Consider the following 11001-nt stretch of genomic DNA (forward strand, 5'->3'; position numbering starts at 1 on the left):
AAACCACGTGAACATCAGTCTGGTTGCCGCTTAGAAAAGTGCCCCTTAGGGATGACCGAGCAGAGTCTCGGGCCGGCATGGCCCCCTTTTCTGTGGAACACGAGGGGGGCAGCAGGTTGAACTCAGGACAGCTTCAGTGCTTTAAAAAAAATACAGATGTTAGTTTGTGTTCTCCTAAATCAGAATCTGGACAAGAGGTCCCAGGCCCCAGCTCTCCAGGTGAGCCCAATGGAGACCCAGTGACTGCCAGGCCTCGCCACCTACCTGCCCTGCCACACCCCTGAGCGGCACTGAGCTGCGCTGCCTTGGACCAAGGCATGAGGCTGCTCTGGGAGGGGCTGGGCCTGCCTGTCCAGAGGCCTGTTCGCACTACAGGTGGTGCCCCTCCTGCCACCTGCATGCTCCCACCAGGACCGTCACGGAGAGAGCAGACACCTGGAGTTGAAATTCTTATAATTTTAATGGTCAATAGCTTCTGGTTGGCTCTGGATGGTACAGTTAAACAACATACTTAACGACCCCCCAAGCGCGTTCACATCCCCTCAGTAGCGTTGCTTCCATCACATCCTGCTGCCTGGTCGGCCTTCCACAACCTCCGGCCCCCGTGGGTTACAGGAATCCACATCTTAGTGTGATGAGCTGAAAAAACCCCTGGTACACTTGTGATCTGTTATTTCTTTAAAATAACCAGCGTGCAGCCAGACGCCTTCCCGGGCTCCTTCTGCCACCTCGCGGGCCGGGCTGCCTGCTCCCCCTACGCTGCCCCGATCATACGGCGCAGAGCTCGTAAATCTTCCTTACACAGTACACCAGCGCCGCCAGTGCTATCGTGTTGTGCAGTCTCTTTCTGTGCAAGTCGTCCTTCCGGACCAGCACCACCGGGGTGGAGGAGGTGAGTGTGTGCAGGGGCAGTCGGGACAGTTTGTAGGCGTCGTACTCCACCTGGTACTTACAGCAGGGGTCGAACTGCCAGGAGATGCCGTAGAGGGTGCAGCACGCCAGGCTCAGCACGCCCGCAGGCAGGGAGATGTAGTGGGAGTACTCCAGGGGCAGCGCCAGCGGGGTGAAGAGGCAGGCGGTGCCCGCCAGCACGGTGGTCTTGTGTAGGCAGTTGCCCACAGTGATCCAGCGGGCTGTCTCGTCACCGATGCGTGTGGGCTCGATCACGATGTACTTGTACTGGGCTTCCAGGGCCTGCTCCAGCTCGTACTCAAACTGGTCTTGGGCGTTCTCCCCGTTGTAGATCTCATGCACAATGTAACAGTCTGTGGCCGACAGGCTCACCCTTAGGAGGAAGGGGTGGGGAAAAAGAAGAGCTGGTTAGAGGCTGCTGCTCTGCAGAGATGCCGTCCCCAGAGGAGAGGCGCCTGCCCTGAGCACACCAGGCGGCCGCTGGGAGCGGGGCTCGGAGCTGCCTGGTCAGCGGCTGCACAAGGGGCCGCGCGCGTAGGTACCAGGGAAGGCTTGTGGAACGAGGTCACCCCAGAACCTCCAGGGTCAGCATTTCCTTCAAAGAGGAAAGCTGTTAGGCGTTCAAGGCAGTGGAGAGCGGACTGTTGGGTAAACTCCTGGGAGGAAAGACAGGCGAGGGAGAGCCGGCCACTGGTGCCCGCCCTTTTGTGCTCCCAGGGGGATTTTTGGGGGAGCCGTACTGCACGGCATGTGGGATCTTAGCTCCCCAACCAGGGACTGAACCCGTGCCCCCTGCATCAGAAGCATGGAGTCTTCGCCACTGCACCGCCAAGGAAGTCCCCCTCCCCATTTGGTTTTAACTCAGAATGGAGACAGGCTCCCAGGTGGGATCCAGCACCTTACAAGGCACCTTAGCAGACAAGCAAACCTAAGAGGCAGGGCCTCACTCCCGGCAGGAGCAGCTCTGGCAAGTTCATCAGCCAAGACAGGCCCAGGGAGAGAAGCACGGGAAAATGGAGGGTCTGTGCCGCCCCGCGGACCGTCAGAGTGAGGCCAGGGGACGATGCCTCCCTGTCGGCGTCCAAGGTGAGCTTTCCGGCCACACAGTCCCTCTGGAACGCTCAGAGCGAGGCGCGGGTGTCAAGGCCGGGATTAGAGAACATTCTTGCCCAAACCCTAACCTACCTGAGTGCAGTGACAAAACAGGCCCAACAAGGAAGCACCAGTTGAAGCCCCAGCATCTCGGGGACACGTCAGTGGGCAGACCCCACCCTCACCTGGCGCTCACCCAGGCCTTCCTTTCCCGTCTGCCCCACCCTCGCCTCTGCCGCCCACCCCTGGGGCGGGCTCCTGCTTCCTCCCACAGCGTGCTGGGCGAGCCCATCTCCACAGGTTGGTGGCTGTGCCCCCAAGTCCCTCCAGGCTATGGCTCAGCCCTGATGGCACGGGAGCAACTACCAGTGGACACGGGCAGTCGGGACTGCACAGCTGAGGGTGTGTGGATGGCGTGCTCACCCACCAAAGCCGCCTGGAGCCCCAGTCTTACGCTGGGCCGGTCACCCCACTCCTGTCCGTCACCGCCAACCAGTGACCAGCCTTCCACAGCGCGGAGAACCCTCCCCGGCGCCTTCCGACACAGCAGGCTCAGGAGCCAGCCAGCCCAGCGGGCACACCGCCCTGGGCTCACCACCAGTTCTGCTCTAGAGGCCAAACCTGCTTTACCTGCTCAGGAAAGGACGGACCGTGACACATAAAGCAGCAGGTTTCCAGGACTCCACAGTGTGCAGGGAAGGGAAGCAGCACAGGGTCCAGAACAGACCCAGACCCACCAGCAGGCGCCCCCTCTGTCAGAGGACCCACCCTGCCGTCAGCACCCACAGCCCCACCTGCTTGGGGGGGCCGGGGAACCCTCTGCCCTGCAAATGTAGTTTCAAAGGCTGCCTGGACCACCAGATTCAGTCCTGCAGTTGACAGGACTGTTGCTTCTCAAGCCAGGTGGCTGAGGACTCGAGAGTGAGCCATGGCCGCCTCTGCCCGGCTACCCCAGTGCCCAATTAAGGAAAGAACCCCGTCAGAAGTTTGCCGTGAACCATCTCAGAGCACCACCAGCCAACCCCCAACTTGAACCCTGTACACAAAAGCAGATGGAAAAAACCCAACAACTAATAGCTAATTGGGATCCTTTGAGTCCTGGGCTTCCTAAGCGACTATATTTTTGCATTTTGTTGCAGGTGTGAAGTGACCAGCAAGAGAGCATAGTAAAAAGGGTTCATGTTGAAAAAACTGAGAGCGCATCGATAATGGAAAGAGATCTTTAAAGTGAAAAAGCCAAGTACAGACCAGTGTTCGCAGCCTGTGGTCTTCAGTGCCTTTCTGAGAAAGTGTGCGCTTGCTTGTAGATGCACAGATGTCTCTGGGCTGATATACAAAGACCCAAGAGTGACGACTCTCTCTGAGGAGGGGAATGGAGGGGCTCCAGAAAGAAAAGGGGCCCCTTCTTACCAAATGACTTTAGAACTCTTTGAATTTGGCAGGTTCCATGGAGCTTACAGTACGGAACTGGCCTGCACAGAAGAGCACAGCCTGCCGGGCCACGGGGCTGCTGCAGGCGCTGCCTCGGGTCAGCGTCACGGGCTCCCCCTGGGGGCTTGTGAACCTGCCTCCAGCTGGGGTCAGTCTCCTCCTCTCCTCATCAGAATCGGTTCCAGCAGCACCCAGGAGATAGTCCTCAAAGGAATCCTGGGGAACGTGGCAGCCACCACGAAGAGCCCACAGAACAAACCTCATTTTGCCAGCACAGAATCCGGCCCAGGGGATCCCACGCCATCTCGAAGCCAGTCTTGAAGGAACCTGGGATTACAGGAGCCTCAGACATGGGACCCACAAAGTCGGGAGACAGCTCCAAAAGTCAGGGGTGCACAAGAATGTTCAAAGCAGCACTCCTGGTGAGAGCAGAAGACTCAAGAGCAGAGAGAAAGAGACCGTGACTCAGCCTAGGGAGGGAAAGCCGTGGAGGCACAGCCGCCCAGTCCCTCCCGACCCTGAGGGGGAAGTGGGTGCACCACACCCGTGAACGCCCCTCTCTCTCTCTCTCTCTCTCTCACACACCTCTCTCTCTCACACACTGTCTCTCTCACACACACACTCACACACACACGGCTCAGGAACATGCAGGACCAAGCACATGCTGTCACGGAGACGATGGAGGACTCAGGAGTAAGGTGGCTGCTGCCTGCGCTCGGGAGGGAAGTGTGGGCCAGGGAGATGCTAGCACTTGGTTTATTAATTTTTTTCTAAATTATGGTAAAATACACATAACACAGAATTTACTATCTGTAAATTCTGTGTTATGTGTCCAGTTCAGTAAGGTTAAGTACACTTAGACGCTGTCGGGCAACCAATCTCCAGAACTTTTTCGTCTTACAAACTAAAACTCTGTCCCCATTAAACCACAACTCCCACCCCACCGCACCCTTCTACATTCTGTCTCTCTGAATTTGGCTGCTCAGGGAGGGACCTCATGTAAGTGGAGTCACACAGTATCTTTTTTTTGTGGCTGGCTTCTTTCACTTAGCATAATGTCCTCAGGGTTCATCCACGTTGTAGCAAGTGTCAATTTCCTTCCTTTTTAACGCTGAGTAATATTCCCTGTGTGTATAGACCACGTTTCGTTATCCATCCATCCGTTGGTAGGTTGCTTCCACCTTCTAGCTATTGTGAACGATGCTGCTGTGAACACGGGTGTAAAAATATCTGTTTTAGTCCCTGCTTTTAATTATTTTGGATACATACCTAGAAGTGGGATTGCTGGATCATGTGGTAGTTCTATTTTTAATTTTTTGAGGAACCTCCACACTTTCCCACAGTGGCTGTACTAATGTACATTCCCACCAACACTGCACAAGGGTTCCCTTTTCTCCATATCCTGGCCAACACTTTTGTTTTTTCCATAGTAGCTATCCTAGTGGTATGAGGTGGCATCTCATGGTGGTTTTGACTTGTGCTTCCTAAATGACAGCTTTATTGTGATAGATTCACCCAGTTAAACTGCACAAGTCAGTGGCTCGACACTTTTCACTGAGTTGTGCAACCAACACCACGATCCATTTTAGAACATCTTCCTCACCTCAAAAGTAACCCCGTCACTCCCCACTCTCCCCTGACCTCCGTCCATGGCGATCACCAACCTACTTTCTGACTGTGGATCTGCCTCTTCTGGGCGTTCTGCAGGAACGCATCACGTGGCACGTGGGCTTTGGAGCTGATTCCTTCATTTAGCCTCGTGTTCCCAAGGTCATACATATGGTAGCAAGTTTATAACTTTTCATATGGTAAAGACATACTTTTGATGGATTTAACATATAATTTTTAAAATTCCAAGACAAAATATCTGGTGGGAAGCATCAAAGATGCTCTGCATAAAAAAAGGCCAATAATGTTTTCTCTGGATGGTGGCCCAACAGGTAACTTTTAAATTTTAGTTTTCTGTATTTTTCAAAAAGAAAAAATAAACGTGTTTCTTTTGTAATGGGAAAATTAATTATAAATTTTTTCATAAAAAGAAAGATCCTGTCCAATAGCTCTGTATCCCTTGGGGTGGAAGAGACCAGACAGGGCAGGCCCTCCCAGCCGAGGAGAGGGGGCCCCCCTCCTGCTCCAGTGGGCACTGGCCCTGCAACCCACCACCTTTTCTGGTCATGCTGGAACCAGAAGAACCGACCCAAACACCTGCCTTAAGGCCCCTTCCTGGAGCGGCCCTGGGCTCACAGTCTCAGCTCAAACAGAGGAGGAGGTGATGCCAAGCTCCTTGAGGGCAGTGACTGTTTTCATCGCAGTCTGCTCCGCCCCACCCCACCCTGGGCCTGAATGTAACAGGTTCCCAACAGACTTAGAGGAAGTACCTTTGAAAGGACTGACAGGAGACGAAAAACAATTAACAGTAATTAAGAGCACCTGTGGCTGAAAAGTAAACTAGGTCCATGCATCAGGTTGCTTTCCACCCAATAAGCACAGGGTCACGTGACCAGCTGTGACATGCCGCCTGGTGCCACCCCTGCATCCCTGGTCTAGGGAAACCCACTTCTGGCAAACCCCAAATCACTTCCTTGGGAGCCAAGGAAAGCAGTAAACTCCTATGCTGTGGATTCAAAGGCCAGTTAGGACTGAAAGGCACAGGCTTGTAGCTCCAAATACTGAGGACGTTTCCAAACTGGCACCTGACGTTCTCATTGTTTCAGAGGAAGCCACGTGCCAGGGAACAGGCTCCCCGTGGTGCTCCAGGGACCGGGCAGCTCTGCTTTGGGGACAAGACCACGGCGCACCAAGAGTTCCTCTCAGTCACTCACTGGCTTTGTGTCCAAGGACAAACCCCCTTGCTGCTCTGAGCCAGCTTCCGTCGTGTCAAACGGTGCAAAGGCCCCAGCTTGCAGAGTGCAGACGGGGTGAGATGGGCTGGGCCGGGCACGCACACAAGGTGACAGCTGCAAGGCGCCACCCAGCGCAAGGCCCGAGCACTGTTTAAACTTAAGTAAAATGGAGTGAAATTGAAAATCCAGTTCCTGGGCTTCCCTGGGGGCGCAGTGGTTGAGAGTCCGCCTGCCAATGCAGGGGACGCGGGTTCAAGCCCTGGTCCGGGAAGATCCCACATGCCGCGGAGCAACTAGGCTGGTGAGCCACAACTACTGAGCCTGCGCGTCTGGAGCTTGTGCTCTGCAACGAGAGAGGCCGCGACAGTGAGAGGCCCGCGCACCGCACCGCGAAGAAGAGTAGCCCTCGCTTGCCACAACTAGAGAAAGTCCTCGCACAGAAACGACGACCCAACACAGCCAAAAAAAAAAAAATTCAGTTCCTCAGACACACCAGCCACATTTCCAATGCTTGACAGCCGCAAGTGACCAATGGCTGCCCTAGTGGACAGCCCTGAGCAGAATGGCCGAGACTGCCCAGGAGGCAGTGCACAGAGGCCCGGTTCAGGACACAAGACCACCCTCCCTCCTTCAGAAAGTCAGGCCTGAAGGACTGAACTATAGAGGCACGAGTTACTGCCATTGGAACCCCGACGGCTTGAACGAATCAAGGAAAATGGAGATTCACCCCAGAGGACGAACCCCAGCAGACCCTAACCCACAACATCCAACTTCCAGGATCAGAACCTTCTGGCAGCCAGCTGAGCGGGACCCACACCCTCAGGCCTGCACACCCGCGGACCTGGGTGCAGATGCTGCACTGGCACGACTCATACAGACCAGGAGGAAAGAAACTCAAGAGAAAGAAAACATCCAAATCCCCTGGAGGCCCTCAGCTCTAAAGGAAACGACCAGGTCAGAATGAGGGGAACATCGCCCTGGGAATGTCAGCCACCTGCCCACGTGGCTCGTGGTCCACCTGTTCTGGGAACTAAACCCTCCACCAGCCAGCCAGAACCACATCCATCCAGTTCAAAGATTACAGCAAAGCTGTCAAAGAGGACGGCCCAGTCCCCGGGAATAAAGCGTAGCACAGAAGATGTGGAAGTAACCCCACAGAACTGGCTGCCTAGAGAGGCTGGAGCAGACACCCGCATAAGCCGGGGAGGGGAAAGGCCACAAAACGTGGTTTCACCCTAAAGCCAGAGCCCGGCCCTCTGAACACTCCAGGCCTTTAAACAGTGCTGCTGCCTCACATCGTGATCAGAATCAGATCCCATGCATCCTCACGGGCTGCACTCACATTCAACAGTCACAGAGAACTAGGGACACTCGGGGGCCCTTCAGGAGGAGGACAGGCAGCCCACATGGGACAGAGCGGCGACTCTGTGAGCTGGCCCAGGTTGGCACCAAGCGGCAGAACACACAGATACCTGCACCGCGCCTTCCCAGACGGGCAAGTTTGTCTCAAAGAGGCCGACAGGACAAGTGGCAATCTGTTTGCTGTGCTTGCTGCCAGTGTGCGGAGTTTTGGACAAGAATTCAGGTTACAGCTCAGGGTCTGATGATCTTCATTACAAACACTGTGGGTTCCCTAGATCTAGTGGACTGAAGAGAAAACTCAGCGTGCAAGCAGCTCTCATTTTGCTATTTCCACCCCTCTCCTATTTTGGTCTAGACCAGCGCTGACCTTCCTGTTCTCTATCTGCGCTGTGCAATATATTAGCCACGAGCCATGTGTTGCTACCAAGCACTTGAAATGTAAATAGTGTGACTGAGGAGCTGAATTTTTCACTTTATTTAATTTTAATTAATTTAAATTTAATTGCTGCAAGTGACTAGTGGACACTGAATTAACACAGCTCTAGACTCAAGAACCAGGTAAAGCAAGAATTCACACACTATGTATTCTAAACTGGACCATCATTAACACACAGCTGACAACAGTAACTCCTGCGGAAGGTCTGGCACCAAGCAGGGCCTTCAAATACAATGCAGGCTTCAGAGTTTGCAGCCACAGGGAAATCTGGAAAGTCTGCCCAGAGCGTTGCTCTGCTCCAGCCAATGCCCCAAATTAGACGACGTTTCCTTGGGTGTCAGCATAAAGCAGATTGCAACCAAGTGTGTGCAGCAACTCGGGAAAGTGGTCTTACAGCGTGGAGCTGAAATCTGAGTCAGCACAAACATGCCATGGAACAAAGTCATTTCAGAACACCATAATCAGCCTACTTCGGTCACAGGAGCCACTAGGTATGCTTGGGCCTCAATCTATGGTGTGGGCAATCAATTAATCCAGCCTGCCCCACCCGGAAGTCTTCCCACCCACTGAGCAGGAATGGAGGTGTGCCCAGGCTAGGTTTCCATCCCCTACTCAGCGTGGAGGATCTCTGGGAAACAGCCCAGGCAAACACTCCTCCAAAAGAGCCCAGCTAGGGTCTCACGGCAGAGGCAAACAAAGGGGTACCCCCAGCCACTCCCGGTTATCTGGAAGGATGACAGATGGTGCCCCCCAAACCACAAAACCAGACGCCCCATTCCTGGCTGACACACGACATATGCATGTGCAAGCAGAGCCTGCCGTTCAGGCCAAAGGGTGCAACATGAACACCTAAGGAGACCAGGCAGGTAACTGCAATGAGTCAAGCTGGCAGGTGAGGAATGATGAGCACCTGCCCTGACCAAAAAGAGCCACCACGCAGCTTTTCCAGAGGAGTTTTATGTGAACTATTTCCATTTATAACCACTGGCAACTAACTTAAATTCTCTTAAAAACTAAGGATCACAGTCAAGGACTAGTTTCAGCCTTTGGGATCCTGGTTTGCAAACTCAGTTTCGAATTAACACTTGTCTTAAACCAAAGAGGAAAAAAACCCAATATCCAATTTCTTAGATCAGTAAAATTGTAACTTTTGCTGGCACGGCCCCTGTATGGTGTCTGGGGCGTCCTCATTTGGCCCCTTCTGCTGTTTTTATCCAGTAAGGAGGAATGCTTCTCTCTCTGCAACTGAGTCTTCTAAACCAGTTATTTCCTATTACTAAAGGATTAATGTTTGCATTAAAGATCTTGAAAATGTTTGCTAGTTTTTCAGGCCATCTGGAAACCATCGAGATCTCTTCTTTAACTTTGTATGGTCTGATCTAAGAAATAACCAGGTGGGAGGTGGAAAAACAAAAATACTTGCTGGCCATTCACTGCTGCTTCTCCAAGAGGAAGTGCGGCAGGGACAAGGCTGGATAACTCCGAGCTCGAGAATAAAATGCAAGCTGGAGGGGTCTATCAGCACAGCTAACCAAACAGGAAGGCGACCACAATGAGTATGTGATGCAATCAAAGAGAGAGAATAACGCAGAATAGTCGAGAGAAAAAGAGAGCGGGGCGGGAGGGGAGAAAGGGGGAAGAGAAAAGAAAGAGAATTTTTCTGTTCAACAATCCTCACCAAAAAAACCCAAAAGCAAACCCGGAGATCCTGCTGACCTATGTCTACCGCACCAGCCCACTCGTAACAGAATGGTCAGGACAGTGCAAACCGGATGACTCCACGAATACACATCCTTTCCCAAACTTCTGGGGCCTGAACAGGTTCTAGTGGCTTCTTCTACTAGCTGAAACTGTTCCTCAGAAGCAAAAACTGTAAATTCAACACGAAACACGAAAACGACGACTCCAATCTTATCTTCTAGAAATGAGTCTTTCAAATCGAGATCTACCTTGTTAGAAACAAGCTCCCGGCTCCCTGCCCTACTCACGCACCGTTCGTTAGGAAAGGTCGCTGCAAAGGATTTCCACGGCAGGGGCGCTGGCGGAGACGCCTCCGAAGTCCCAAGGATCACCCCCGGGGGAAGCGGCCGGCTCCCCGCCCGGAGTCACAGCGCGGAAGGCTGAGGCCCCTCGGTGACCGTGCGAACCACCCCGCCCGCCCCGCATCGGCCCGCGATGGGAAGCCGTCCCCTGCCTCCTCCGTCCCAGAAGCCACTCCTCGCTACGGCTGAGAGGACCACGCGCGCGACCAGGCGGCCGGGGTCTCCGGCGCCGCTCGGCCCGCGGCATTCAGGCGGGTCCCGCCGCGGCCCGGCCGTGCCCAGCCCGCCATCGCCCCTTCCTGAGCCCTCCGCGGAGGCCGCGTCGGCCAGGACCGGGACCCCGCGCGCCCGGCGGCGGACCGGGGCGAGCCGCGGGGTGGAGGCGGGGACGGCGCTGCAGCCTGAGGAGCCCCGTCGGCTTCCAGCCCCGAGCCACCCGCAGAGAGCAGCCCGCGCCTCACCTCTCTCGGGCGCCACCGCCGCCGCCCGGGCCAAGACGCCTCCTTCCCCACGCGGCCATCTTGGAGACTCCCCGCTCGCGAACGCCTCACGCCGGGCGGCCTCGCGACACCGCGCGGGCGGGAGGGAGTTGTAGTCCGGCCGCCGCCCCGGACGGCGCGCCGGCTGGGGATCGGGCCCCGCGGGACTATAAGGTCCACAATACACTGCGCGCCGGAAGCCCACCCCGAGGCCGCCTGGGAAACGCGGGCCCAGACAGGAGGAGCTGAGGGCCCACTTCCGGACTAGCCGCCGCTAGGCCTCCTGCGCTTCGAGAGCTTCGACTGCCGAGGTCACCGAGGGGCCACTCTCGCTCATCCCCCAAATTCTCGGGAGGCGAGACAGACGCGGCCCCCGCCGCCAGGGGGTCCCTGCTGGCAGGCTG

At 55.2% G+C, this 11001-nt stretch overlaps 1 protein-coding gene across 2 annotated transcripts; it reads right to left on the reverse strand.

Moving 5' to 3' along the window:
• Positions 1-450: 450 nt before the first annotated feature.
• Positions 451-10644, reverse strand: TMEM11 (transmembrane protein 11). 2 transcript variants are annotated; one of them, XM_059998737.1, is made up of 2 exons: positions 3695-4384; positions 451-1285 (listed from the first exon to the last, which is right to left on the reverse strand). In XM_059998737.1, exons 1-2 carry the CDS (start codon positions 3697-3699, stop codon positions 769-771), a joined length of 522 nt encoding a protein of 173 aa, XP_059854720.1. In that variant the 5' UTR covers positions 3700-4384; the 3' UTR covers positions 451-768. The 2 variants fall into 2 exon arrangements, with proteins under 2 accessions (XP_059854720.1, XP_059854719.1); XM_059998736.1 differs by lacking the exon at positions 3695-4384 and adding an exon at positions 10580-10644 and having other exon boundaries at positions 453-1285.
• Between the last annotated feature and the right edge of the window lie 357 nt (positions 10645-11001).

This window comes from Delphinus delphis, chromosome 19, assembly GCF_949987515.2.
Source record: "Delphinus delphis chromosome 19, mDelDel1.2, whole genome shotgun sequence".
NCBI classification, from domain to species: domain Eukaryota; kingdom Metazoa; phylum Chordata; class Mammalia; order Artiodactyla; family Delphinidae; genus Delphinus; species Delphinus delphis.

Excerpts from the sequence above, each read along its gene's own strand:
- TMEM11 (XM_059998736.1), bottom strand. The coding sequence starts at position 10,638 with ATGGCCGCGTGGGGAAGGAGGCGTCTTGGCCCGGGCGGCGGCGGTGGC. Across the intron at positions 1,286-10,579 it reads GGCGGTGGCGCCCGAGAGAG|GGTGAGCCTGTCGGCCACAG; the intron begins GTGAGGCGCGGG and ends CTTCCTCCTAAG.